A 22577-nucleotide genomic window follows, 5' to 3' on the forward strand; every position below is an offset into this window, starting at 1 on the left:
ACAACCTCGGGCGGAGGTCATATTCTATTTCCGACCTCCCGACATAGCATGGGTGCACTAGACTAGGGATGACATATGTTCTATCGTTTCGACCTCTTTTTGCCATCGTCTTGGGCTTTGGCTTTCCGTTTTGCCGCACTGCCTTGCGCCTTGTCTTTCTCGAGCGCAGAGCGGATTTTATTAAGCACAGCCTGCAGAATCCGCTTCTCACCCAAGCGAACTACCGTTGCATGTCGGGCATTTAATGAAAGTTCACCTTGAAGTCGGGTTTCGTCGTCCTGGACGTCGTGTAAGGAGCGGACAATTGCTGGGAAAGATGGCAACATACCTGGATAGCGGTAGGATATTGGGCTTGGCGCTTTTCAATGGCCTTCTCGAGGACGAGCAAAATGTCAGAATCCGCCTTTGGCTTTGGTGGTTTGCCTTTGCTCTGGGCCTTCTTCCAGTCATTGTCAGGGAGAAGGAGAAGTCGAACCAACGAGAGAGCCGCTGGTGGAAGATCAAGGTCCCAGTCGAACTCGAAGACGCTTAAGCCCGGGTGAGTAGGGAAATACGAACTTAGCAAGGTTCACGTACTCATCTCCGCCCTCTTCGAGCCACCAGTCGATGCGCTCGGCTAATGCATCGCTAGTGCTTCGGCCGTTCGTCTCTTTCACGACATCGACGACGATATCAGCTCCCAGCTCAACCACATCCCCCGGGTTCCCTTCTCTTCCATCTGGGAGCTTGAGCAGATCAACATGCCCGTATCGTCTCAGCAATTCGGCATTGGGAAGATCCCCATATGTGTTCCACTATGAACAAGGTTGGATTACCGGTTCGGTAGGATGCACTTTGTGACGTACAATTTGTTCACCCTTTCGGATCGGTTTTGTTGTCGTCATCTTGAGCACCTCTTTCTCGTGGAACAGCTTGGCCTGTTGGAATGAAACCGTGTCAGGTGGATAGTCAAGTCAGAGGTTGAATAACCGCGCGTACATTCTCGGTCCCAAATCTTGCATTGAGCATATCTGCCATTGGAACCATGGCTATATCAGATGCATCATCCTCGCCCTCGTCGTTATCTTCATCTTCATCCTCATTCTCCTCCTGTTCAAGATCATTTGCCTTGGATGGAGTTTCATCTACGTCCATTGAATCGTTTTCGGATTCAGCATGCTTTGCGTTGTCGGCATTTGCACCGTCTTCTTCCTCTTCCTCCCCGTCCCGCTTTTCAACCGTGAAACTTCTTGAAAGTATCCGACTTCCCATGGTGTGGTATCTCTCTAGAGAGTAATAGACTTCCCCTTGAGCGAATAGCTCCGGCCTTTTCTGTTCAACGAGACTGGTCAGCGGAGATGCGAGGAAGGAGCACGGATCTGTGATGCTTACTGCGATAGCTGGCTTAATCTTAGAGTCGTAATCCCTTTCTGCATCTTCCTTTCCCAATTTCCCTGCACAAAAACGTCAATGACGTCCTATAGTTGAGGATGAAAAACGTGGTTACCAACTATCGACGTTCCCGCTAGCTCAGAGAGGTCTTCTTCGTTCCAAAACATGGGTGTATCGAAGGCCGCAGGGAGAATATCTGAGAAGAGAGGATCAGCCATGCTCGTGGTCTTTCTGCACGCGCTTCCTACAAACCTAGATAACCGGCCCATCTCGACTCCTTTCCTTGTGCAGCTTCCCACATCATACAGAGCATGAGTCCAGCCCAACCCTGATGCAGTTTCAAGCGTTTCCATTCCTCGAGACCGAACAGTTCAGGTAACCGAGATGTACGTGTTGAGAGAGTTAAAGCGCGTGGGATGGTGAATAGGACGTGTCCTTCCTAGCTAGGCAGAGATGAAGAATTAGATCTTGGTCAAAAAAGACCCCTCGAGGTGGGAATCGAAGTTGCAATCCATACAGGCAGGTCCTTCAGGGCAACTGCTCCACGACCTCCTTCGGCAGCAGGAAAGTCCGCGATTCCCATGGCTTCACGGTCCATCGTACCATTGTGGTTCAAGAACCACTGTATGAACGCCTCAGAATCAGGACGGTCGGTCATTGTGTTCAGTATGATTGTGCAGAGACTCTGTGGATGGAGAATTTTCCTGGGATCAAAATTATGCTCGTCACACGAACGAGTTCTAGAAGCGAAACAGGTTAACTCACAGATACACCTTTTCTGGTTCACGTAAGTCTCGTATACTCACTGTTCTGTGACTTGTCAGGACAGAACAGGAAGTCACAGAATCCAGGCAATTGAAGTTGACTCGAAGGTTGGAAGCAGAAATTGGCCGCCATCGGCAACCACAAAAGATCCCGCGTTCCCACGATTGGGCGCTTAACTAACCTGTGGCTGGCGGGAGAAACTTTTAACTTTCCAGAACTGTGAGGGGGATTGCGCGCCTATATATTCCGCACATGGCCAAAAAGACATAGAGATACTGTACGATGGTCATGTACGCTGTGCGCACCGGGGTGCCCATGTGAGCTCCATCCCCTCTTTGTTGCCCGGAAAACGGCTGTTGGCAGATGTGGTTGGAATCGAATGGGTGCAGAAGGATTTCGTGAGCCTGCCGTACAGGCTTTCAGGGGCTATAGCTGGGTACGGATCTTGTTGGGTTTTATCCCATAATAGAAGAGTCAGATATTTGTGGAGAAAGAGTGTTCCTGTATTCAATCATTGACATTCTGAATTGCCACATTCGCCCGCCCTCGAGCTGCCGCGCGGGACAGGATAACGACACCTGAACTTCACGGTGCCGATGTTTAAACTTCAATTGGCACCAGAGGGTAGCATCTGGAGGCTGGCTCGGGATGGCAACCTTCCAAGATGCTCGCGTCAGGCGCCTGTCCTGATGCCTATATCCGGCGTTATTCCCAACTACCTGGCTCAGGCGAATTCTTTTGCAGAGAAGGAGTTGGTGGTCACGTAGACAGCTCTATCGATTCAATTTGCCTGATTGACACGAGATAAGGATGTCACTACTCCCTTGTGGGCGCTTCCCTGCCGTTACAATACATTCAATAACGGTGTGTAAACTGCCTGTCCTCGTCTGTGAAGCACGTTTCAATGGGAACAGCTTCCTTGCACGTACCTCGTGGACAACTCTATCGAGACCAATCGTAAAAAAGAGTGGGGACTGGATCTGCGCTCCTGGCCAATCAAACCAATCTCCCTCCCTACATCTGCATACCAGGGCGATGTTCTCGTAGTGGGTAGGAGAGTGTGAAGCACTCGAGCTCGAGTTGATAGGGTGGTCCATAGTGGATCCCCCTTCATCCTTGAGAGTACCAATGGCGGGACTTGTAACTTCCAGCCCACCTACATTCCAAAGGATGAAGATGCACGATCGCGAAGCAGCTCGACCTTTCTCTCTCATTTTCAAATCCACGGTGAACTCATCGGGGAGCTTGCCTCAGGCTTCTGGCTGACAGCGCTGGTCTTAAGTATAATTAAGACGCTACTTTTATCCTGACCCCCGACTGAATCGGTAATGCGAACGAAAGCACGAATACGGTCGTGTAACCGTCCCCGTCTGGATTGGGACTAATAATTCCCCCGCAGTCACCCTGGCACGGGTGGGTTGGGCCCTTTTAAGTCCAAACGTCCGGGTTCAATCCTTTCTTTCAACGCGAGTCTATGATTTCCACTTAAACTGAGAGTAGGTGAAGCTTGAAACAGTCGGATCATGGGTTCACCGAGTCCATCTTCGTATCTCTCTTCCAGCTCCTTGGAAACCCGCGCCTTTCGTGCGGTCGGATTGTGGTTCTTGCGCTGAAGAATTCGGGGACAGTTCCAGATTCATGAAATTACTTGAAATTCATCAGGCGACTAGATCTCACCGTACTAGTTCTTCTCTAGGATAGGATCCATCTCAATGGGACGACTGTACACTCACAACGGTCGTTCTCCATTACGCGTATACGACGACCAGGACACGTCTGGCAGATGAGCAGACTAGCCAAGGAACAATGATCATCCCCCTACTGGACCTCTGGCATTCGAACGCCGGCATGCGGGTATGATTACGAACTTCTGCTACCAAGTGTCCCATTCTTGGCCTTCAATCGCGGAAGCTCGGAAAAGTATATTAGATGGGTTCCACTCTCGGCTCCCCAGCAAGCTTCCTTGGCTGCCTCTCTTCGTACGCGATCAGGTGGAATTCTAGGTGGAATGCCACACCCGGGTTTATGTAAAGTTCCTTTCAATAGTCAAACCCCGTCCGATGCAGAAGTGTGATTGGTATTATTTCTCCATGGACCTACGACGCCTTTGCAAGGGACGCGGAGTTTGAAGAGGCCAATGAGCCAGAGTAGTATGGTGAAAGAAATTCATCGTCTACTTGGATGGGGTAAAAATGGGACCACTTATCATCAGCGGACTACCTATCATTAATGAGTGTGAGCTGCAGTCGCCCTCGAAGAGACTCTATCTCGAATAAAGTTTACTGAAACGATGGCAGGTGAGGGATTGGTGTCACATCGGAGGAAGTTCGTGATGCCATTTGGGGTCCGCCGTATTGATACTGGCCCATTGCCCTCTACTTGCTTACGGGGGAGAAAGCTCGCCAATCCATTAGGAAACTAAGTGCAAGATCTCTTGAACTATGAGGCTGAAATAATAACTGAGATTGCGAGTTATCTCGAATTTCGCATTGGCCGGGCCCGAGCCATTTGGCAATGGTAGGATCGGCATCATTGCACGCCATGATCGTGGGAACTTTAGCCCAGATCACAAAGCCGAAACCGGCCATCTCGCGTTACCTCTTCTCGTTCCAGTTTCAATTTGAGCGCCTGCAGCGGGGTCTTGTGCTCGCCATCCTACAGTTCCCTCCGCACCCTACAGAAACCAATTTGGGCTCTTTTCTATGGACATTTATGAACATTTACGAACCAACTGTGATAAATTGCTGGAAGCCTACCATGCCAATTTGCAGGATGTAGAAAAGCTTCAAGAGACGTTGATTAACGACATACTTCCATCCGTCACAGACGAATTGGAACTCGCCCCGGATGCCACGGATTGGGCCAAGGAATGGCTTCTAGATACTGGTATGCTTTCAGTTCAATTTGGAAGGTCTGAGGTCTGATGTTTCTTGATCCTACAGCCTCCATGTTCCGCATTGCACGAGTAAGCTTCCCTCACCCCGCCCACGTTGTTCTTCTCAACCCACGATGAATAGAGAAATAAATTCATTAAATCATTTACAATGGAAGCCATTCGGAAGAATCTCATCTGGAGACTGCAAAATCTCTGGGCACCCAGTCCACCAGTACCAATGCCCAATGTGCATTGTCTTCCACCCGAGGTGGTCGATCCTTTCGGGCGTCCCATAATCATCATTGAAACCGTTCCAATGACGCTGGAGCCCGAGGTGGTCAAAATTGGGATACTCCAGTTCTTCGAAACCTTGCGGCAACATCTCGCCGAGCGTTTCCACCAGTGCAAACAAGGGGATACGCCTCCACTGCAGTGTATGGTCTTAGTGGACCTACGTGCACTCAGCTTTCAGCGAAGTGTGAGTGGCTTGGGTCGTGATTCAGGTGACTGATTCTCATAATCACGAAGGCGATTGATATCGTCAGCTGGGCAGTTCGTGAAGTAATTCCACGGTATCCTGGGATGCTGGCTGGAGGTACGTATATCCCACCCCACCGAATGGAAAGCGCTCAGATTCCTCCCCCAGTCTTCATGCTCAATTACTCTTGGACGCATTCTAGCTTATGGAGCATTGTCAAGTGCGTGATGTTAATGTGCACCATGCGAGCTCTAGGAGGCTCATTTCTCTGTTTCCAGGAGGATACTACCTGAATCAGCCTTGTCCCGGGTCTTCTTCCCCTCCCAGAAGGAGGTCATTGGCTACTTCTCCTCTTCTCGCCTGCCTCAAGGTAACACTTCCACGTTCATACCTATACATGTCCTTATTTATTCCGGGACGATAGATTACGGTGGTGATTTGCCTCCTTTGGCTCAGCTATACGACCCGCTCCTCCCGTCCGACAGAGACGACGCGTCAATCACCTCGGAAACAACCTACACGACAGATATACCCCAGACGACAGTCGTCGAGGAATCCACATCTCCGTCTTTGCCATGGATTTCACCGACGTCTCTTCTCAACCCCTTTTTCGGATACCCTGTTTCAACTACACCAGATCGGCGGTTACCTTCACTGCAGCACGGTCGTCGTCGCAAACGTGACCTCTTCAAGACGCTTGCACTCCTTTTCTGGTCTCGTTGGCACTCCTACATCATATTGACCTGCTGCATTTCGGTGCTATGCCTTCTTCTGCGAAAACACTTACGTCCCTCAATACCCCGTCTGCTACAGGTGATAAAAGATGTTCGTAAAGCAATAGGACGCTGATCCGAAAGGCGCCTCCCATATATTACATCTAAACGCTAGTAATCTAGCATAGTATAAATCATAGAAAGTATTCCGGTAGCTGCATCTGGCTGTGAGAAAGAGATGAATGCGATTTGGTTGAGGAACACTTACCCTTCCGGATGCATTTTGCTGTGCTTGCTGAGCCGGGCCATCTCGTTCGTTCTCCGGAGCAGCTTCAAACACATTGAAGTACATACTGCCGCCGGGGCCCACCTCCAAAATACTCGCGGAGTTGCCACACCGATAGCAATAGTTTGGTGCCGACCATACGGTTGACAGGTGCTTGTCGAATAGGGAAGCATAGCCTTCCATACATAGCTGATGTGCTCGAAGGATATGGGACATCTGGTTTTGCTGGAGGAACTTGTGGACGACGCCGGCACCGAAGGTGTACCCTGCCCCTCTGATGGAAATGTTAATTAGATTAACATGGCGACCAGAAGATCACCTACCGAGGAGATATTGCAAAGTCCTCCTTCTCTGGGTCAGGATCCGACCAAACGAGGTCGGCCATTGGGCCTTCGTGGGGAATTTCTAAAGCCTTTCGTCAGGGAAGCCCAAAGGAAAGATTGGGGATGGAGGACCTCGAAATCTATCGACAACCTTGATCTGATCGATGGAGTGAATTGAAGGGGATAGTCCTATAGAAAATCAGGCCTCGGATACCTCGATGTTTGGCGAATAGGCTCACCGCCATGCACACAGAATATCTGGTTGTCAATCACCACGGACAGAGTTAAGAAGTCAAACATGTCGGTAAAGTACGTCCAAACATGAGATGAGTTGTATTTTCGAACGCATTCCGAATAGAATCCGTAGGTCTGTAGAAAAAGCCGTTAGGCATTTTGAACCAGAAGGCACGGGTTTCTGATTGCACACCTGCGTTACAGCTCTCGATTCATGATTCCCTCGGATAAGTTGTACACGATCAGGGTACCGCAGCTTGAGGCACGTCAGCAGAGATATTGTCTCGACGCTGAAGAGACCGCGGTCCACGTAGTCGCCTTCAAGGATTAATGTGAATCCCTGTCCCTTTGCCAGGGCCATACGAGGACTGTACCGAGGAACAAGTAGTTTGTGTGTGGAGCGTATCCTCCTATTCGAAATATCTCTATTAGGTCGTAAAACTGTCTTGAGATGATAGTAAGCTGCCTGTGCGTGGTCATACTGTCGAGAACTCACCCATGGATGTCGCCAACTACGGTCACTGGGGCGCTAACGTGGACGACGTTGGACTCCCTCATTAGTACTTCTTTGGTCTTCTCGCATATTTCTCGAAGTAGGGCTTCGTGTAGTAGTTGTTTCCGTAGAAGCTGTTGGATACAAGCGTCGAGATCGAAGGGTGCCATGACTGTCCAGTGTCTATAAGCGCTGCGAATGACTTCAACGGCGCGATTGCGAACGCTTTGGCTCTGTTAGGATCAGATGCCATCACCTTTGACCAAAACACTTCCCGATTCAGAATTTGTTCTGTCTCTTCACCTCTCAGTCACCCGACAACAGTCTCTCCCACCAGTGATATCCCAGACCTGAAATTACTTATCACTTCAACATTTGAATACAACCACCTATCACACTTTGGGGCATCCAACAGGCCCACGGACCGCATCGAATCCAATCTTTGTTAATGCTTTGACTCAGCCCCCTAATTCGCCATGTGGACGTCTTCTCGAAAGTCGCCCTCAAATTTAGTTTGGGTTCCTTTTTGAATCGCGATTTTGACGCACGGGGAACAAGCTTTGCTGAGTTTCGACCAGCCTTCAAGCTGAATCTTTCCTTCCACATTCTCCATAGCGAGTTCTTCCTAAGCGCTCGCATCACGGATCTGTGAGTTTAATCCCTTCTCTCCATTAAGCTTGGGACTGAAGACTTTCTGTTCCTCTTTCAGAGAATGGTCCTGGTGCGACGTCGTCTAAAACTCGCCAAATCAATGTATTTCATGATCTGCAATTACTTCCGGTACACGGCCAGCATTCTGGTGAATCCGGTCTGAGGTGAATCGCGAAGTGCCGAATTTCGTGGACTTCGCCTTGGAAGGAAATATTGTTGCTGGTCCCAAGCGTGTCGCCCTATCTTCCCCTCGCTTCCCCGTTCTCACAAATCCAGCAGGGAAATTCCAAGAACAATCTTATTCTAACATTGTACCTAGTACTTACCTTTCTTGGCAGAATGGGTCACGTCATTGTGCGCAAAAAAAAACCCCAATATAATCCAGGATCGCTAGGACCGACCTGTTCGGCTGTCGGGGCGAGGATTGTCAACAACGTGCCCTTGTCGGTTCACCGACAGCGCAAGGATTGCGGACATCGCAGATGTAAGACGTGCCTGATGTCGGGGAAAAGGTCAGCTCGTGAAATGGAACTTGGATAAAACTGATGATTCCTTTGTTGCAGGCGTGGCCTTGGATACGAGATGCAGACAGAATTTCAGACCAGGAACAAGTTTGCGTCCCACCAGTCCGGGTCAATTCGGTGAAAACACCGTCGGCATATCCAGGTTTGGGACTCTGAATATGTGATAACGAGGCTCTGGTTATCGCTGTCAGATTGCCAATAAAAAAGCGCAGCAAGGTCAAGACTTTTTTTTTTGTCCAGATTGGATCTTCGTCCGACGTGAGTTGTTGTGGGCTGTTTAAGTCTGTTATATTACGCTAACCTAGTTTGGGTCTAATCGGGGGATGTCTTTTGAAGGCACACCGTCCTGCTGAATCGGAGATTCAGGCCCTTTCGGCGTTTCCAAAGGTCACCACAACTCGTTCACCGTAAAAGTGCATGAATGATTTTCGTAGCAAAGGAAGAGCCTAATGGAGGCAGAAGAAATTGTCGTATCGCTTTACTGGTGAGCATACTTGATAGGTTCCACCTCATCACCTCTTCCTAACGGTGTACGTAGATTCGAATAACTAGGTCAAAACTAGGTCACCGCGTATAGCGGGATCTAGGATCGGATTCCTTTCTAAGAATTAATTCACCCGGTTGGTCAACCCCGGATGAGCACGGCTCATACTTGCCAAGTTAGTGTATGACAGCCGGTGCCGACCTATAATAAAAGAGAGAGTAGTCCAACGGTCGTTACATCGTCCCCCAGCCATTGCTCGATACCTCTTTCGACGCCCTCCACGATGCAGCAATTTCGCGAACCTCGCTCTTACACTTACGATGACCAGGGTAACAGCTACTCTACGGGGCATGCTTCGCACCACAGCTCCGAGTACTCGCTCACCACGCCTGCCTATCCTCAGTACGATTCCTCGGCCTTCTATTCATCAACGTCTATGGGAGGAGCGAATGATAGTGAGTCGTCTTCATCGAGGCATGACAAGCATTCGTCGGTCTTACCTACTCGACCTCAGGCCATACGTCGCCCTACTACCGAAGCATGACACCTTCTCTGTCTCATACGCGCTACCCCAGCGCTTCACGCGACTCCCGGGGTTACTTCTCTGGAGATGGCACTCTTCCTTCACCGACCAGCTCTTCCGGCGTCTATACGTCCAACGGCGCATACTTCGCCGGGAGCTTTGGGACGAGTCCAGAGCCGCGAACCCAGTTCATCCCAACACCGTCGGAGATGGCCAATGCCTATAGCAACTACGCGCCTATGATCCCTCGATCCCCTACCGTGCCTCCACCCGACCGTTATAGCACTGGATCGGTCAGTTATCCAGCCCACCTAATGAGCTCTACCCATGGCGGGCCTCTTCGACCACGGATCTCGACTACTCGACCCAGGTCAGGGACACTTGGTTCGTCCCCCGCTACCTCTCCATCTGGGGAGCGTTTCCCCTGCGAAAAGTGTGGCAAGACGTTCTCCAGATCTCACGATAGAAAGAGACATCACGAGACTCAGCACTTGGCTACACCCATTATCCATCGTTGCAGATGGTGCGAAAAGGAATTCAGCAGGTGGGCCATCCAGTTCTTCGTAACTTCCTGATAGGCATCTGAAGCAAAAATTTACAGAGCCGATTCCCTGAAAAGACATGTTGACAATGGATGTGACGAGGCACCTGGACCTTGACATACGAGGACCGTCTCTTCGGTGTGTTCTTTGGTTTTCTGATGGTTAGATCGGCTTCTCTTATCACTATGCTCACCTTACAGTCAGCCTCACGTGCCAATCTAATCCTACCTATTCACAACCTTCTCACCATATACCCTCCTTCCAAAAGTATCACTTCGATACCTCGTTTGATCTCGTGCGCAACGTGGACGAACTCATCTCGCACCGCCAGACTGTCGTCCAACTTGCGCCCTGATGATCATTTCCAGCGCCCGGATATCTTTCGTATACTTGCTTGGATCGGTGCTCCCTGTCCTTCTACCTCGAGTTGGATAGCCGAACAACAGCATCGGGTTTCCGCGAGGTCCTAGGTTTGGGCTAATTTGATCGCTTGGATCCATAAAGCACGTTCACCGGTCTTGTAGTCTGCTAGTGCCTACCGCTTAATACTATTCGAGTTTCCATCATGCACCGTTACATAGCTCACTTCGGCCTGAAGTAAACCTTTCCCAAAGTGTTGACCTCCTGCAAACCTCGTGTGTTCGCCGTGGCCCTAAATTCTGACATCGTTCAATCTGCCAACCAGGACGTCAAAAGAGTGAAATTCGAGTATTGGGATCATATTTGTGTACACAATAATTAATCGAACGTTTCATGGTTTGATGGGGTGAGGAGAATAAGCCCCACCCCGCCCTGTTTTCAGCGCGCGCCTTGCTGCCAGGGTGCAAAAAGCGAAACCGTCGGTCACTACACTGGTGTGCAAATTCGGCAGACCTTAAGTTGCATGTTCTGGTGTTGTTTTTGCAGATGGACCAGTCGGTCGGTTACCAGAGGTGCCATTTCGTTGCCCAACCCCACGGGATCGCGATCATGCGCCCAGCCGCCCTGTGTCATTTAGCGCGTTGAGTATCCTTTCAAGGAACAGCTCAGGGACAAGTTGACAAGTGTTCAATAGGTTCCTTAACGAAACACGATCTCGGAAGGTGATTGACACCTCCGCCTCGCAAATCACGACCTTGGGCGCTTGGGAATGTGTTGTCAGAGGGTGTGCGTGTCATTGAATAGGAATGCCCGTGCTGTCCGTTCAAGTTGCCTCGCCTAGCCTGGTCTGCAATGGGCGGCAGTGCGTGTTATCTGTTGAGCCTGGAAAGAGTATGTTCCGACAGATTAACTCAAAGTGGCAGGAGCAACTCGAACGGGAGATCACATACGGTAATGATATACAAAGCGAGATGGGATTGGGGTACACCGCAGTATGTTACTCGGAGTCGTCGTCCGAATCGTCCTTGTCGCCGTCACTTCCCTGTTTCTCTTCCAGACCTTCTATCTGGATGTTCGAGTCACTGTCATCCTCTCTTTCCTTTTCCTCCTTCTCCTTCCGCTTTTTGTTCATCTTGTCTATGACTTTATCGGCTCGGTTGAAGATGCCACCAGTCGGAGCCCCACATGCGAGACATTTCGGGGTCTTGGCGAATCGCTTTATTGCGCAAGCCGAGCAAAAGTAGTGTCCGCACCGAGTGACAATGGGATCGGTGTAGGGTTTACGACAAATGAGGCAGGCAAAGGGGATATCCTCGTCGTCGCTTGAGTCGGAATCTGAATCATCGTCGACCTGCTTTTTCGGATTCTCCGCCAATTTGTCCAATTGCCATCCAGCGAGATCTGGGAGGAAGAAAGGAACATAGCCATGTTAGCGCCCAAAAGTAGACTAAACCACGTCATGTGGTTTGGAAAGCTGTACTCACATGTTCCTCTGTCATGAAGGAATTTACAGGTATCTCCAAAGCCGCAGAACCCGGTTTCTGTCAAGGGCGAATAAAGTTTGGCGATAAGAAACTATAGACCAGAGTCATGAGATTCACTGAGCTACGTACCTTTGTAATCTTTACAGACGTCTGGCTGGTAGTCAACAATAGTAACCGTCCGGATTGTATTGGTGCTGCGTTGAGGTCCGGTACGCATGGCTTTTGGCGTTTCGGTTGTCTTCTTGATATGTGTTCTATAGGCGTTCTGCCCTCGGTATTGGCCGTCGTCAGGTACCTCAATGTCATCCTCCCCAGCTTCCTGACGTTCCTTCCTACGGCGTTTGGCCAAGATTTCGTCCGCTTCATCCCCAGCAAGAATCTCAAGAGCCGTGTTGATGTGAGATCCCTCTGCTGACCATTTCACGTCCGGCCCGTCTTTCTCGGGAGTATCAAGGTCGTCCCTTTGGGCAGCAGTGCGTTTAGTTCCCGCACTAAGCAGATTCGAGGCCGCCTTCTTGGTGGGTAGCACCACCTGGGTTTTGGAGGATGAAGCACCCAAATTATCGGGTCGTTCAGGCGAGACAGAGCGTTTCCGAGCAGTCGTTGGTCGAGTTCCCTTCTTCTTCTTGAAGAAAGGAACATTTACAGTCTCCCCAGTCGAGGCCATGGCGGTTCAGCAGCAAGAGTTGGTCGACCTCATCGCTGCCAACGGTGCCGAGGCGCCCATGATTCCCAAGGCTTGCTGACTAAGGGAACCTCACGTGCTTTACATACAGTCATGCCAAGCCGCATTCGGTTGGTGACTAGCGCCAAAGTTCAGTGAATTCTTCAGCCTTGCTTGCGACTTCATTGCGACATCCAAATTGTTTAGAGTATATTTACGCTATAACACTGCCTAGTTCCAGAAACATAACCCAACATACTAGCTCTCTTCCCCTCACACGACTCTCTGACCCAGGAATCTGTTGGACCCACGATTAACCGCTCATCTTTCCTGCTTTGGATGTGACCTTGGAAAAAAAGAGGAACTGACAGCTATGCCCTAATACCTATTTACTTCACTGCCTGGTCACCTCTTCCTCCGCGTCGGCAGCGGCGTCCGCGTCTCCATTCAATACACTCTCAACCAAATCACCACCCTCTTTGGTCTACTCCCGAAATCCGAACAAATCTCTAATAAACTCGCGTGCCTCCCAAGCCGACAATTAATCCAGGGACCAAGACTCGTCGTCGGACTTACGCCTACAGACTTTTCCTTGTGTTCTTTCTGCTGCGGGTTGCCAGGCGGGATCAGTGCTCTCCTTGATATGTCTCTCATTGAAAAAACCGAACAATAATCTGTCAAATTCGTTTGACACGATGGAGACAGTCAACTGGTCCATCGCCGCTGTGCTACTGATGTCTTGCCGACTGGAAAAAGCGCCGTTTACTTGCCAGGATCATGCGGCTACGACATAGCGCTACTGGGATGTGTCTTTGTGCTCTGTCCGTCTCCCATCGAGCAAGTTCAACCTCGGTCATCAGACAACGTGACCTCCGGAAACATGACTTTGAGCTTATTTCTCGGCCTTCGTTCTGTATCACCTTGCTGTCTTACAATCGTGCACACTCCAGATCTAGTTTTGGAAGCGAGGCGCTAACGCGATGGCATGGACGGTATTGGCCGCCTCATTTGGGCTGAGGGTTCGGATTCTGGAACCCTGTGACAGGGGTGAAGGCAGGGTTCCTTCCGTCCGCCAGTTCCTTTCAACTTATCAAGACATTTCATATGCCTTTCTGGAGGTCGATGGAGCCTGGACTTAGTGCATCGCGTAGTGTGGGGCCACCGAGTCGCTTCTTGCGGGCAGATCTTATGGATTCAAACTTCTGCTCTCAGTAGACGGCTTCTCACAAGTGATGAACTGAACGCGAAATACATTCTCGACCTGGGTCGACTTGGGACAAAGGTCCGTATGTATCCTTTTTCGCCTCTCGGAATGCAGGCGCGCCCACACGCGCTCTTGCAACATAATATGCCGCTGCCTTTACAGCATCGAGATGTCCAAAGGACCGCATACTATGCGCACCCTCTCCCTGATGCGCTTTACTCGGCTACTTAGGGACAGATCTTCTTTCCTTCGTCTGTCCTCTTGCCAGTCACATTATGACTCGGTCGAATGTCGACAGGGACCCTCTTTTTCTCGGGGTAAAGGACAACTTCTGCCCGTCACAGGCCCTCGTGGAACTGGAATCGCGAGATTCTTGACATCTCTTCTTGCGCCGAGATGCAATGTCGTCTGCGCTCTATGCTCCAAGATTTACATCCGTGGATCGAGGTGTTGACTCTCTTGGAACCCTTGCAAGGAAGGAGCTTGGAGGAACTATCACATCGACAAGTTATCTTTGAACCCTAGCCCCACACTTCTTGTCTTCGACAGGACAAGGCTAGCCGCGAACGTTCCTTACGGCCTCCGGGACCGGATGGAGCCATATGTAACCAGGCATGTCTCTCCGGCGCAAGGATATCGGCGGTTCTGAATTCGTGACTTCTTCCAACCTCGCCGATTCGATCCTCAGCACAGTGGTGCTCAGGCCTCACTCTGACGATCCCTCTTCGATAACGCATGTCGCGAGTTATCTATGACGACGGACAACTCGATTCCAACTTCATATCATCGTCCCTTGGAGCTGCGCAGCGCCGTAATGGGTTATTTATGGCGTCCCGACATTCAAGGCCTCTGACGCTTGGGATAAGTTTATCAGCCATTAAGAGTCTAGCTGTTACATCGAAGGTGAGTTCATGACATTCCACCCTTCTATTCTTCATGGCACGTGCAAAGCTGAGTAAAGCACTTGTTCTACCCCTCGGCTTAGCACATATGTGATAGACACACATCTGTGGGCAAATTGTGTTTGGCCGCACCAGGGTCCCGGCGGTTTCATGACAGAAAGCTGCCAATCTGGACTGTGGATTGTATTGGGACCGCCGTGTTTAGTGTGCTTTCAAGGTATGCTTTTGGCAAGGGCCGATTTGACATCGGCGGGGCCCATACCCCTCCAAGGTCACGAGCCACCGGTGTCGTCCATCGACGCCGTAAGGCTTTGCATGGGTTGCTGGGAGTACTATGCATGTGACCAAATTTTCGAAGTGGGCGCTTATCGGTTGATTGTCCGTTGGGGAAAACAAGGTAAGCTGTCTGTTTTACTTTGAAAATCGGTGCTAATGATAACGTTCTCGAGAACAGCATCGCGGGACATTGCCACCGGTGTGCGAGGCCGTTGTGAGGCCTGCCTGTACATTGCCAGTCGAGCCCTTCACTGTCCTCGACCGACATCGGTTTGGAAGAAAATGACTCGCCCCCATCAGCGACTTTTCGACGCCAGTCGTGAGGCTGCAGGTTCTCGCCGGGCTTGTTTCTTTGTTCAGGACCGACGATCCGTATTCATGAAGACTTCTGGAACGGATTGCTGGGAAAAGAGTGCGTGGACCCTTTCCTTCTATCAGGTCATTGTGCCCCATTGTTCCCTGCGCGGGCATGGCCAGCCTTAACTCCCATCACACCTCGTCGACGTCCTAGCCATATCTAGTAGGGAACGACGCGCTAAAGTGCTGCTCGTGACTGGTCGAGGATTGGGCGATTGCCACTGGAAATGGCGTCATATCAAACAGGCACGGGCGCGTCAACTAAAGGGCGCTACCTATTAGCGCCGCCGCGTCGGGTCCGTCGACGCTAATTGTCCTATAGCGCGGCCTCCTTGGAGTCTTAAAAGTCTGTAAAATAAAGGATAAAAGGCAGAGGACTATTGTGACGGAGTCTACTAATTTTTGGACCGTGTCGATTGACGGAAGAAGGCCAATGGGATTGTTTCGGGATGGTCTTCGTTGCTACATGACCGATGCATGAAACAGCGCCTTTTTGCCACTGACCTTGATTAGACTGTTTTTAGACGACTGTCAGTGCCGAATTCTCCGCTGTCATTCAGTCAGGTGAACATCTCAACCATCAATCATATGCAGCCAGATCTTATCAGAGTGGGATGTGTGAATTACTACAAGTATGGTGGGGCGTTGGGCGTTATATACAAAGAGATTGAGGCGCTGGAACAAGTTTACGCTTTTTCGCATGCACACTCTAGACATCGAGACACGACGATGGGGTACGTCGAAGAATTAACACAGGAGATGGAGGAATGGGGAGGAATATCTTTTGTGATTTTGAGGAACGGAGAGTTTGTCAGCAGGGAGAGTTGTTCCGGACCGGAAGGAATGCCGAGTGAAGCAAAACAACCGAGGCCTCACTTAAAGCTCCCAGGTCCACATTTTCCATTCTCTCTTCCTTTGCACATCGTCCCCGACACTCAGATGCCCCCAAATCTAAACGGCCTCAACGTCGTCCACCCGACGATTCACAGCGACAGCCACGATCTGCTTGCAGGCCAGCAATACCAGGATCTCTCAGCCCAGCTCGACCTATGGACAAATCTCACTTTCGACTCTGAGGACCCCCTCACGACGTCCAGGCCCAATGACGACAAGTACTCCAGAAAATCTCTTTCCGATGAGGAAGAAGAAGAAGCCGCGCGTTCTCCAGTGACAACCGAAAAAGCTGTCCATGACGGGCACGTTAATGTGGTGACCCCCACCAATATCGGCACAAATGAGCCCCGCCAACCTGCCCCTGCCCAACCCGCTCTGCCGCCCTTCGATTTGAACAGTTTCCTGGTCGGCTTTGGCATCGACCCCTTTGCCGCTGCTCCTCAGCTACAGCAGCAGCCAATCGCCCCTTCTCTGGCTCAGCTGCTCGCTTTCCACTCTGCTGCGGCTGCTGCTCAGCACATCCCACCCCCACCACCCTTCGTTCCCGCCTCTCACCAAATCCAGCAACAACAACAAGCTTCATCTGCTTCGAACCTCCCTCTCCCGATCACATCATACCGCCCCACACAACCCGCCGCTCCAACAGCAGCCGAGTCGGTCCCTCCCACCCCCACTACTTCGACTGAGGAATCCCAGCAGCAGCAGCAGCAACAAGCCCCCGCTGCCAAGCGTGCCCGCACCCGCAAGGCCTCCGTCTCCAACCCCGATTCTCCCGACGCCGAAACACCCTCCCCCGCTGCCCTCTCTGCCGCTGAGGACAAACGTCGGAGAAACACCGCTGCGAGTGCCCGGTTCAGGTTGAAGAAGAAGGAGCGGGAGGCGGCGCTGGAGGGCAAGGCGAAGGAGTTGGAGCTCAAGGTTAGCGAGCTGGAGAGGGAATGCGAGGCACTCCGTCGCGAGAACGGTTGGCTCAAGGGCCTCGTGGTCGGTGTTACGGGCGCAGCCCAGGGACCCGTCCCCCCTCCCCTCATCCCCTCCGCACAAACCCTCCAATCCCTGACCGCATCAGCATCGACAGGCAGCAAACGTCGACGAGAAGATGGTGATAATGCTTAATACAATCGCGTTACTGGACGGACGACAAGAGGAACGAGGCTTATGCCTTTTTTTATCTCTTTACGTAGTATAAATCCCATTGCTCGTTTTCATCTTTCCCTTTCACCTTAATTATCTATATCACGCAATTTCATGCCGGCTTCAACGACCTGCGCACACGCCCCATGACACTCAACCACATTCAAGTTCTCTTCTCGCTGCTAAGGCCATCGAGTCTCGTGCTGCTATTGTTGTATTATCCATCTCGCTCCCTTGCTTTCCCCCTATTCACCATTTCTCACATTTGACACGCTGCACCACCCGGGTATACTGTACACTCTGTATCAATAGTGTCTATCGCTACGTCTACGCTGTTGTAAAAAAAAAAAAAAAATTGAATGACTCGAGTACTCCGTCCTCAGAAGACCCCCCTGATCCAATCGGAAACGAGAGCCACGAATTCTCCTTCGCAACGGCATTCCTACACCCCCTATGTATTCACCTGCCCTTGGCGATCGAGAGGGCTAGAGCGGAAAAACGGTTGGGACGAATTTTGAACATTATTCGGGCGATGAAAGTACTTCGGGGCCGCTAAATGCGTACAAAGCCCTACACCCTATTTCGAGAGATTTGAAATGGTGGTGAAAGGTTGGAACGTGAATTCAGCTCTGACAGGGCGCTTAACCCGAACCAGCGTCCTCCCAGCCCTCCTCAAAGTTGGGGCATCTTCCAATTCGATCGCTAAAAATATGCAAACAAAAGGGTTCTCTTCATCTCCGAGATGACATTGCCACGGGTAAGTCGTTAAACTCGGAGAAGCATGCGGGAAAAGGCAACGAAAACAGACTCTGGTCTGAAATTCAAGGAGAATCAACCCCCGGCTATGATTTCCCTGGGGAGGCACGAGGCAATACATCACCTCTTCAAATTCCAACGTGCCCAATGTAACTGCAACGAGGCGATGTAAACTCCTCGAGATTTTTCCTGAATTTCATCGCAGAACGGAGGTCGGAATCACTGTTCCGACCACGCCTTTCACAGGTCAATTCCTTCCAGCCTTCTTGGACTTTCAAGCGCTGCTTCCACTCGACGCTTCTCTCGCGTCCCTCGGACGAACGTGCAACGTGTAACAGTGAACATTAGGCATCTCCTAGCATTCCTAAGCATTGTAGGCATTGAAAAGACCTGCTTATTGATCATGGTCAGAAATAGCCGCAGTCTTTGCAATGTCCTCCGTATAACCAGAATAGAAATCATTAATGCCCATCCTGATCGCTAGAAGCAACAGAAGGGCCACGTATTGTCGACCGTAAGCGGGCAAGTGACATCACCTCGGAAGGTGCACCGGCAGAGGGCGCTTGAGAGACCTTATCAGTCAGCCAAACCGCTCAGTCAGCGAGTTTCAATAGCGCTTTCTGATCTCGAATACCATCCACCCACAGGGTCTCTGACGACGACAATACCGAGATAGGAAACCAAGGATACGTCGGTCGTAATGACTGTGTACCAAGCATACTACAAGCGAAGCTGCTGGCCTGTTCTGGACGAAAGATTAGTACGACGATGTCATGAGGTCTGGTCAGGAGGACATATAAAAACTTACCTAGTAAATTCAGTTCTCCTCCTTCTTCCCCATCGCGGAGTTGAGAACTACGATATCGCTTCTTTTGAGCAGCTGATAGGTCGGTAATCGCCCGCCTTATAACCGTTGGTGGATGATTCGACACGCTCGAGGCCGCTAGAAAACCACAGGACAATGGCTTTGGTAATGAATCCCTTATCTATACAAAATTAATGGAAATCCAGAAGCTTAACAGCATGTGTCTGCACATACATGCCACACAGTTTGAGATTGGGCCTGAGTTACTTGGCCGTCCGACAGTGCGGTCGAAGAAGGGCGGTCGTTCTACCCTTCACCAGAGCACAGAACAGAAGGTGCTGAACAAGTGGGTCAACAAGGTTCTCCAATTCAGCGGTGATAATTTGAATCGCAGTAACGAGGGTACCGGGGAGAAGGAGGGCTTTGTGACCTGTGGGTTGGTGTATTAGCCGACTCGGATGCTTCGGGGGCCTTGTAAAAGCTTGGAGCTCCCAGGTGTCAACGGCCCTCCAGACTCCAACCTGCCATCGCGCCTAGCTGCGCATGTTAACATAACATCCCCCATGAACACTACTGAACATGAAAGCCACAAACTCACCCCACTATAATTGACACTTACGCCACCCCTTCATTGAAGCAAAATAGAGTTGTCGAAGGGATGCGGGGAAACTGGTAAGTCCGAGAGACTACGAAACGGGAAGAGGAACGTCCAGGTGATAAGCCGGTATGCAATGGCTGCATACGCTCTGCCGGGTGTGACACGTCGAGGAAAGGCGAAAGTGGAGGGACAAAGGTGTGATTGTGATCGGATGTGGCTCCTATCAGCGACGCAGAGTCTCTTTTCGGTCGACAGACGCCGCTGCTATGGCGTTGATTCTCCTATTCTCGCGTGACTTCCATAGAGTTATGTTACTGTAGCTAGAAGCGCGCTGGGAGCCGTGTCTGATGCGTCAACGGATGGTGGACTACTAACCGATAGGATGGAAGACATACGAAAGGTTCTGCGCAATCGGAAAGGTTGGTTGGGCCTTCACGCCGGTTTTCCTAAAATTAGGTTGGGCGGGGAAGACCAAGCCAGATAAGCAACGAGAGTATGGAAGAGAAGACAGATTGATTTGGAGCCATCCACCCTGGACGGGGTGATAAGTATAGTCTGTGCGCTTCATTTCAAAGTTCGAGGGTCGAAAAGTTGATTTTCCCAGGTGAGAGGAAGATTGGGGTCGCTCCGAGGTTAAGAGTCAAGATATAACTGTTGAGCTTACACCGAGTTCTGACAGGTCACAGGTAGCCTCGCGACTCGCGAGCAGATCAAGGTAGAAGTCTACCTATCATCTTCTGATACCCTGGAGAAATAATTTCCGTCGCGTAAGCGGCCCAGGATATTGAGGGCGGGGGATCCCCAATAGCGGGTAGGCCATAAACTGCTCTCGATGGGGCACAGGCGACATGGACGCTCATGGACGTCGAGGGAGAGGAAGACGCGAAGCAACACACACAAGCTCCCATAGACCCAAATATGGAGCCAAACATTGTCATCACGTGCGGATCAGCAGGGCACCGCCGAGCCCGGGAGTGACAGGTCGAGGTGGGCGGGGTTTCATGAGATCAAGGCATGCTTCATCGTGTTCTCGACCGACGCTGAGCATAACGACGACGACGACCACCGCCCAATCCTCAGCGCATGCGGGCGACGATCTAGACAGCCTACTCACCTCCTGATGCACCAAGACGACTTTGACCTGACTTACAATCCTTTCGACGACGACGACGACAACAATGACAAGACTCATGAGCTGACCGGCAGGGCCCAGGGACGCCAGTATATTGGCTCAGCTTTCTTATCCAACATTACAGCACCAGCACTCACCAGGCGAAGGTCATCAGCGAGCGAATCACAGTCGTCATCCAGGAGTACCATCCGTCGACGCCATAGGCGATCACGATCGGACCTGCGTCTCGACACTGACCAAGACGATTCAGAGGAACCGCCACCACTCAGTGGTCACCCTTTGAAGTCAGCGCACCGAAGGTCTGGGGATTTCCAGGACTTTGGGATAACCAGGCCCCACCTATCGCGAGCTGTTCAAAGTAGTTCTGTGGACAGTAGTCTGTTCGGTGGGAGTTCTGATACTGATGACGGATACCCAACTTTGAAGGAGCCTCATACCGAGGTTCTGGTACACGAGGCATGTACTTGACTAATACATATAACTTCCAATGAGGCTAACTATCCTAATCCCATTCAGGTGACTACTTCGGACTCGTTGGCTGGGGTATCGTTAAAGTATGGAATCGATCTGACCGAACTTCGAAAGGCCAATCAGCTTTGGCCTAACGATTCAATCCACCTTCGTGAAACCCTCTTCATACCTCTACATCGAGCTTCAAGAGCACACGAATATGTTGTACGCTCGCCCAGCGCATCCACAACCGATATCACCCTGGAATCTAGCGGAGCATCTACCCATTCTGCGAACAGCCTAACGCATTCAGAACCTACTCCTCCATCCTCGACCTCGTCAACAGGAACCAATGTCCTTCGAGTACCTGTCTCACAGCTATCGTTTTTCCCCCCTTCTTCGAACAGGAACAATCTCGCCGCTGGAGTCTCATCCTGTTCGCCAGAACCTCCTGCCAGTCATCCTGGCACCCCTTCCAAATCCGTAACGCATCCACCGCGGAATACGACAGCACCCAACCACTCCTTATCGTCATTTCTTAACGTACTGCCCATCGCTGCCTCTACGCGAGACGAGATTGTCTCTCGATTATCCTTGGACAGCGTCAGTTCCAGCTACAGCGACCGAACTCGCTCGAGGCGGACGAGCTCTGAATACAGCCCGGGTCATGAACTTTATAGCGTCACTCGCACCGCAGGAATGCCAGTTCAACGCAACCACCAACAACCAGATCCTCATCCCGATACCCAGCAGACTCCCAAGATCTCCCAGCGGGTGAACGACGATCAACTAAGAGGAGCCTCCGACCCGCATGGTTCCTTGGCCCTGGGCACTCGTCAGCATCCGGGATATAGCCGCCCAAAGCTCTCGACATCTCCTCCTCTATCTTACGTGCCTCAGGTCCACAACCCTTACGTTCGGACAGCCCAGATGGAGCCGTCACCAGGAATGAAGGTTCCTTTTTTGAGGAGCAATGTGGATGGCCATACGGACAGGTCGTTGGACATCAAGCGCTCACCGTTTGCTACACCGGTCGGGAACGGTACTCAACCGACGACCTTCCGCGCTACCAGGGACGTGACCTAGCATGGCGTTTTCCCGGGCACTTTCTCGATCATCTATGCCCAGTGGACCCTCTTCGACTTTCTCCAGGGCTCTAGAGGATGAAGACATGGCTGGCTCATGGAGTAAAAGGCTGTGGACCATCCTGGGACGCCTTGACCTTTACTTTCTTCCATTTTCAAATACCCCCAACCTTCTCACTCTACCATGGTGGGACAGGCCGCATCTAGGTTTCTT

General features: G+C 51.1%; 9 protein-coding genes across 9 annotated transcripts; 5 read left to right on the plus strand and 4 right to left on the minus strand.

Moving 5' to 3' along the window:
- Positions 1-80: 80 nt before the first annotated feature.
- Positions 81-2029, minus strand: CC1G_03233 (hypothetical protein; the record flags this gene model as incomplete). Its single annotated transcript, XM_001830644.1, has 9 exons — positions 81-278; positions 329-527; positions 577-794; positions 846-917; positions 979-1311; positions 1372-1433; positions 1487-1567; positions 1624-1810; positions 1889-2029. The coding sequence occupies 9 exons, from the start codon at positions 2027-2029 to the stop codon at positions 81-83; spliced, it is 1491 nt and encodes a 496-aa protein (XP_001830696.1).
- Positions 2030-2562: 533 nt separating this feature from the next.
- Positions 2563-3350, minus strand: CC1G_14251 (hypothetical protein; the record flags this gene model as incomplete). Its single annotated transcript, XM_002911674.1, has 2 exons — positions 2563-2580; positions 3066-3350. 2 exons carry the CDS (start codon positions 3348-3350, stop codon positions 2563-2565), a joined length of 303 nt encoding a protein of 100 aa, XP_002911720.1.
- A 1488-nt stretch (positions 3351-4838) lies between these two features.
- On the plus strand, positions 4839-6338 carry CC1G_14252 (hypothetical protein; the record flags this gene model as incomplete). Its single annotated transcript, XM_002911675.1, has 7 exons — positions 4839-5022; positions 5079-5101; positions 5154-5489; positions 5540-5606; positions 5658-5709; positions 5768-5859; positions 5914-6338. The coding sequence occupies 7 exons, from the start codon at positions 4839-4841 to the stop codon at positions 6336-6338; spliced, it is 1179 nt and encodes a 392-aa protein (XP_002911721.1).
- CC1G_03234 (serine/threonine-protein phosphatase PP2A catalytic subunit) lies at positions 6318-7708 on the minus strand (the record flags this gene model as incomplete). Its single annotated transcript, XM_001830645.2, has 7 exons — positions 6318-6417; positions 6471-6762; positions 6812-6893; positions 6944-7000; positions 7051-7180; positions 7239-7470; positions 7542-7708. The coding sequence occupies 7 exons, from the start codon at positions 7706-7708 to the stop codon at positions 6397-6399; spliced, it is 981 nt and encodes a 326-aa protein (XP_001830697.2). The 3' UTR covers positions 6318-6396.
- Positions 7709-9480: 1772 nt separating this feature from the next.
- CC1G_03235 (hypothetical protein) lies at positions 9481-10186 on the plus strand (the record flags this gene model as incomplete). The annotated part of the gene is made up of 3 exons (XM_001830646.2): positions 9481-9652; positions 9712-10013; positions 10091-10186. The coding sequence occupies 3 exons, from the start codon at positions 9481-9483 to the stop codon at positions 10184-10186; spliced, it is 570 nt and encodes a 189-aa protein (XP_001830698.2).
- Positions 10187-11619: 1433 nt separating this feature from the next.
- Positions 11620-12773, minus strand: CC1G_03236 (spliceosomal zinc finger-containing protein; the record flags this gene model as incomplete). Its single annotated transcript, XM_001830647.1, has 3 exons — positions 11620-12023; positions 12107-12163; positions 12236-12773. 3 exons carry the CDS (start codon positions 12771-12773, stop codon positions 11620-11622), a joined length of 999 nt encoding a protein of 332 aa, XP_001830699.1.
- A 3465-nt stretch (positions 12774-16238) lies between these two features.
- On the plus strand, positions 16239-17911 carry CC1G_03237 (hypothetical protein; the record flags this gene model as incomplete). Its single annotated transcript, XM_001830648.2, has 1 exon — positions 16239-17911. One exon carries the CDS (start codon positions 16239-16241, stop codon positions 17517-17519), a length of 1281 nt encoding a protein of 426 aa, XP_001830700.1. The 3' UTR covers positions 17520-17911.
- A 1082-nt stretch (positions 17912-18993) lies between these two features.
- On the plus strand, positions 18994-20241 carry CC1G_03238 (hypothetical protein; the record flags this gene model as incomplete). Its single annotated transcript, XM_001830649.2, has 4 exons — positions 18994-19053; positions 19344-19534; positions 19736-19891; positions 20097-20241. 4 exons carry the CDS (start codon positions 18994-18996, stop codon positions 20239-20241), a joined length of 552 nt encoding a protein of 183 aa, XP_001830701.2.
- Positions 20242-20728: 487 nt separating this feature from the next.
- CC1G_03239 (LysM domain-containing protein) lies at positions 20729-22364 on the plus strand (the record flags this gene model as incomplete). The annotated part of the gene is made up of 2 exons (XM_001830650.2): positions 20729-21275; positions 21345-22364. The coding sequence occupies exons 1-2, from the start codon at positions 20817-20819 to the stop codon at positions 22362-22364; spliced, it is 1479 nt and encodes a 492-aa protein (XP_001830702.1). The 5' UTR covers positions 20729-20816.
- Positions 22365-22577: the final 213 nt, after the last annotated feature.

The sequence above is a fragment of the Coprinopsis cinerea genome (genome assembly GCF_000182895.1).
Source record: "Coprinopsis cinerea okayama7#130 chromosome 3 map unlocalized cont3.3, whole genome shotgun sequence".
Classification (NCBI taxonomy): domain Eukaryota; kingdom Fungi; phylum Basidiomycota; class Agaricomycetes; order Agaricales; family Psathyrellaceae; genus Coprinopsis; species Coprinopsis cinerea.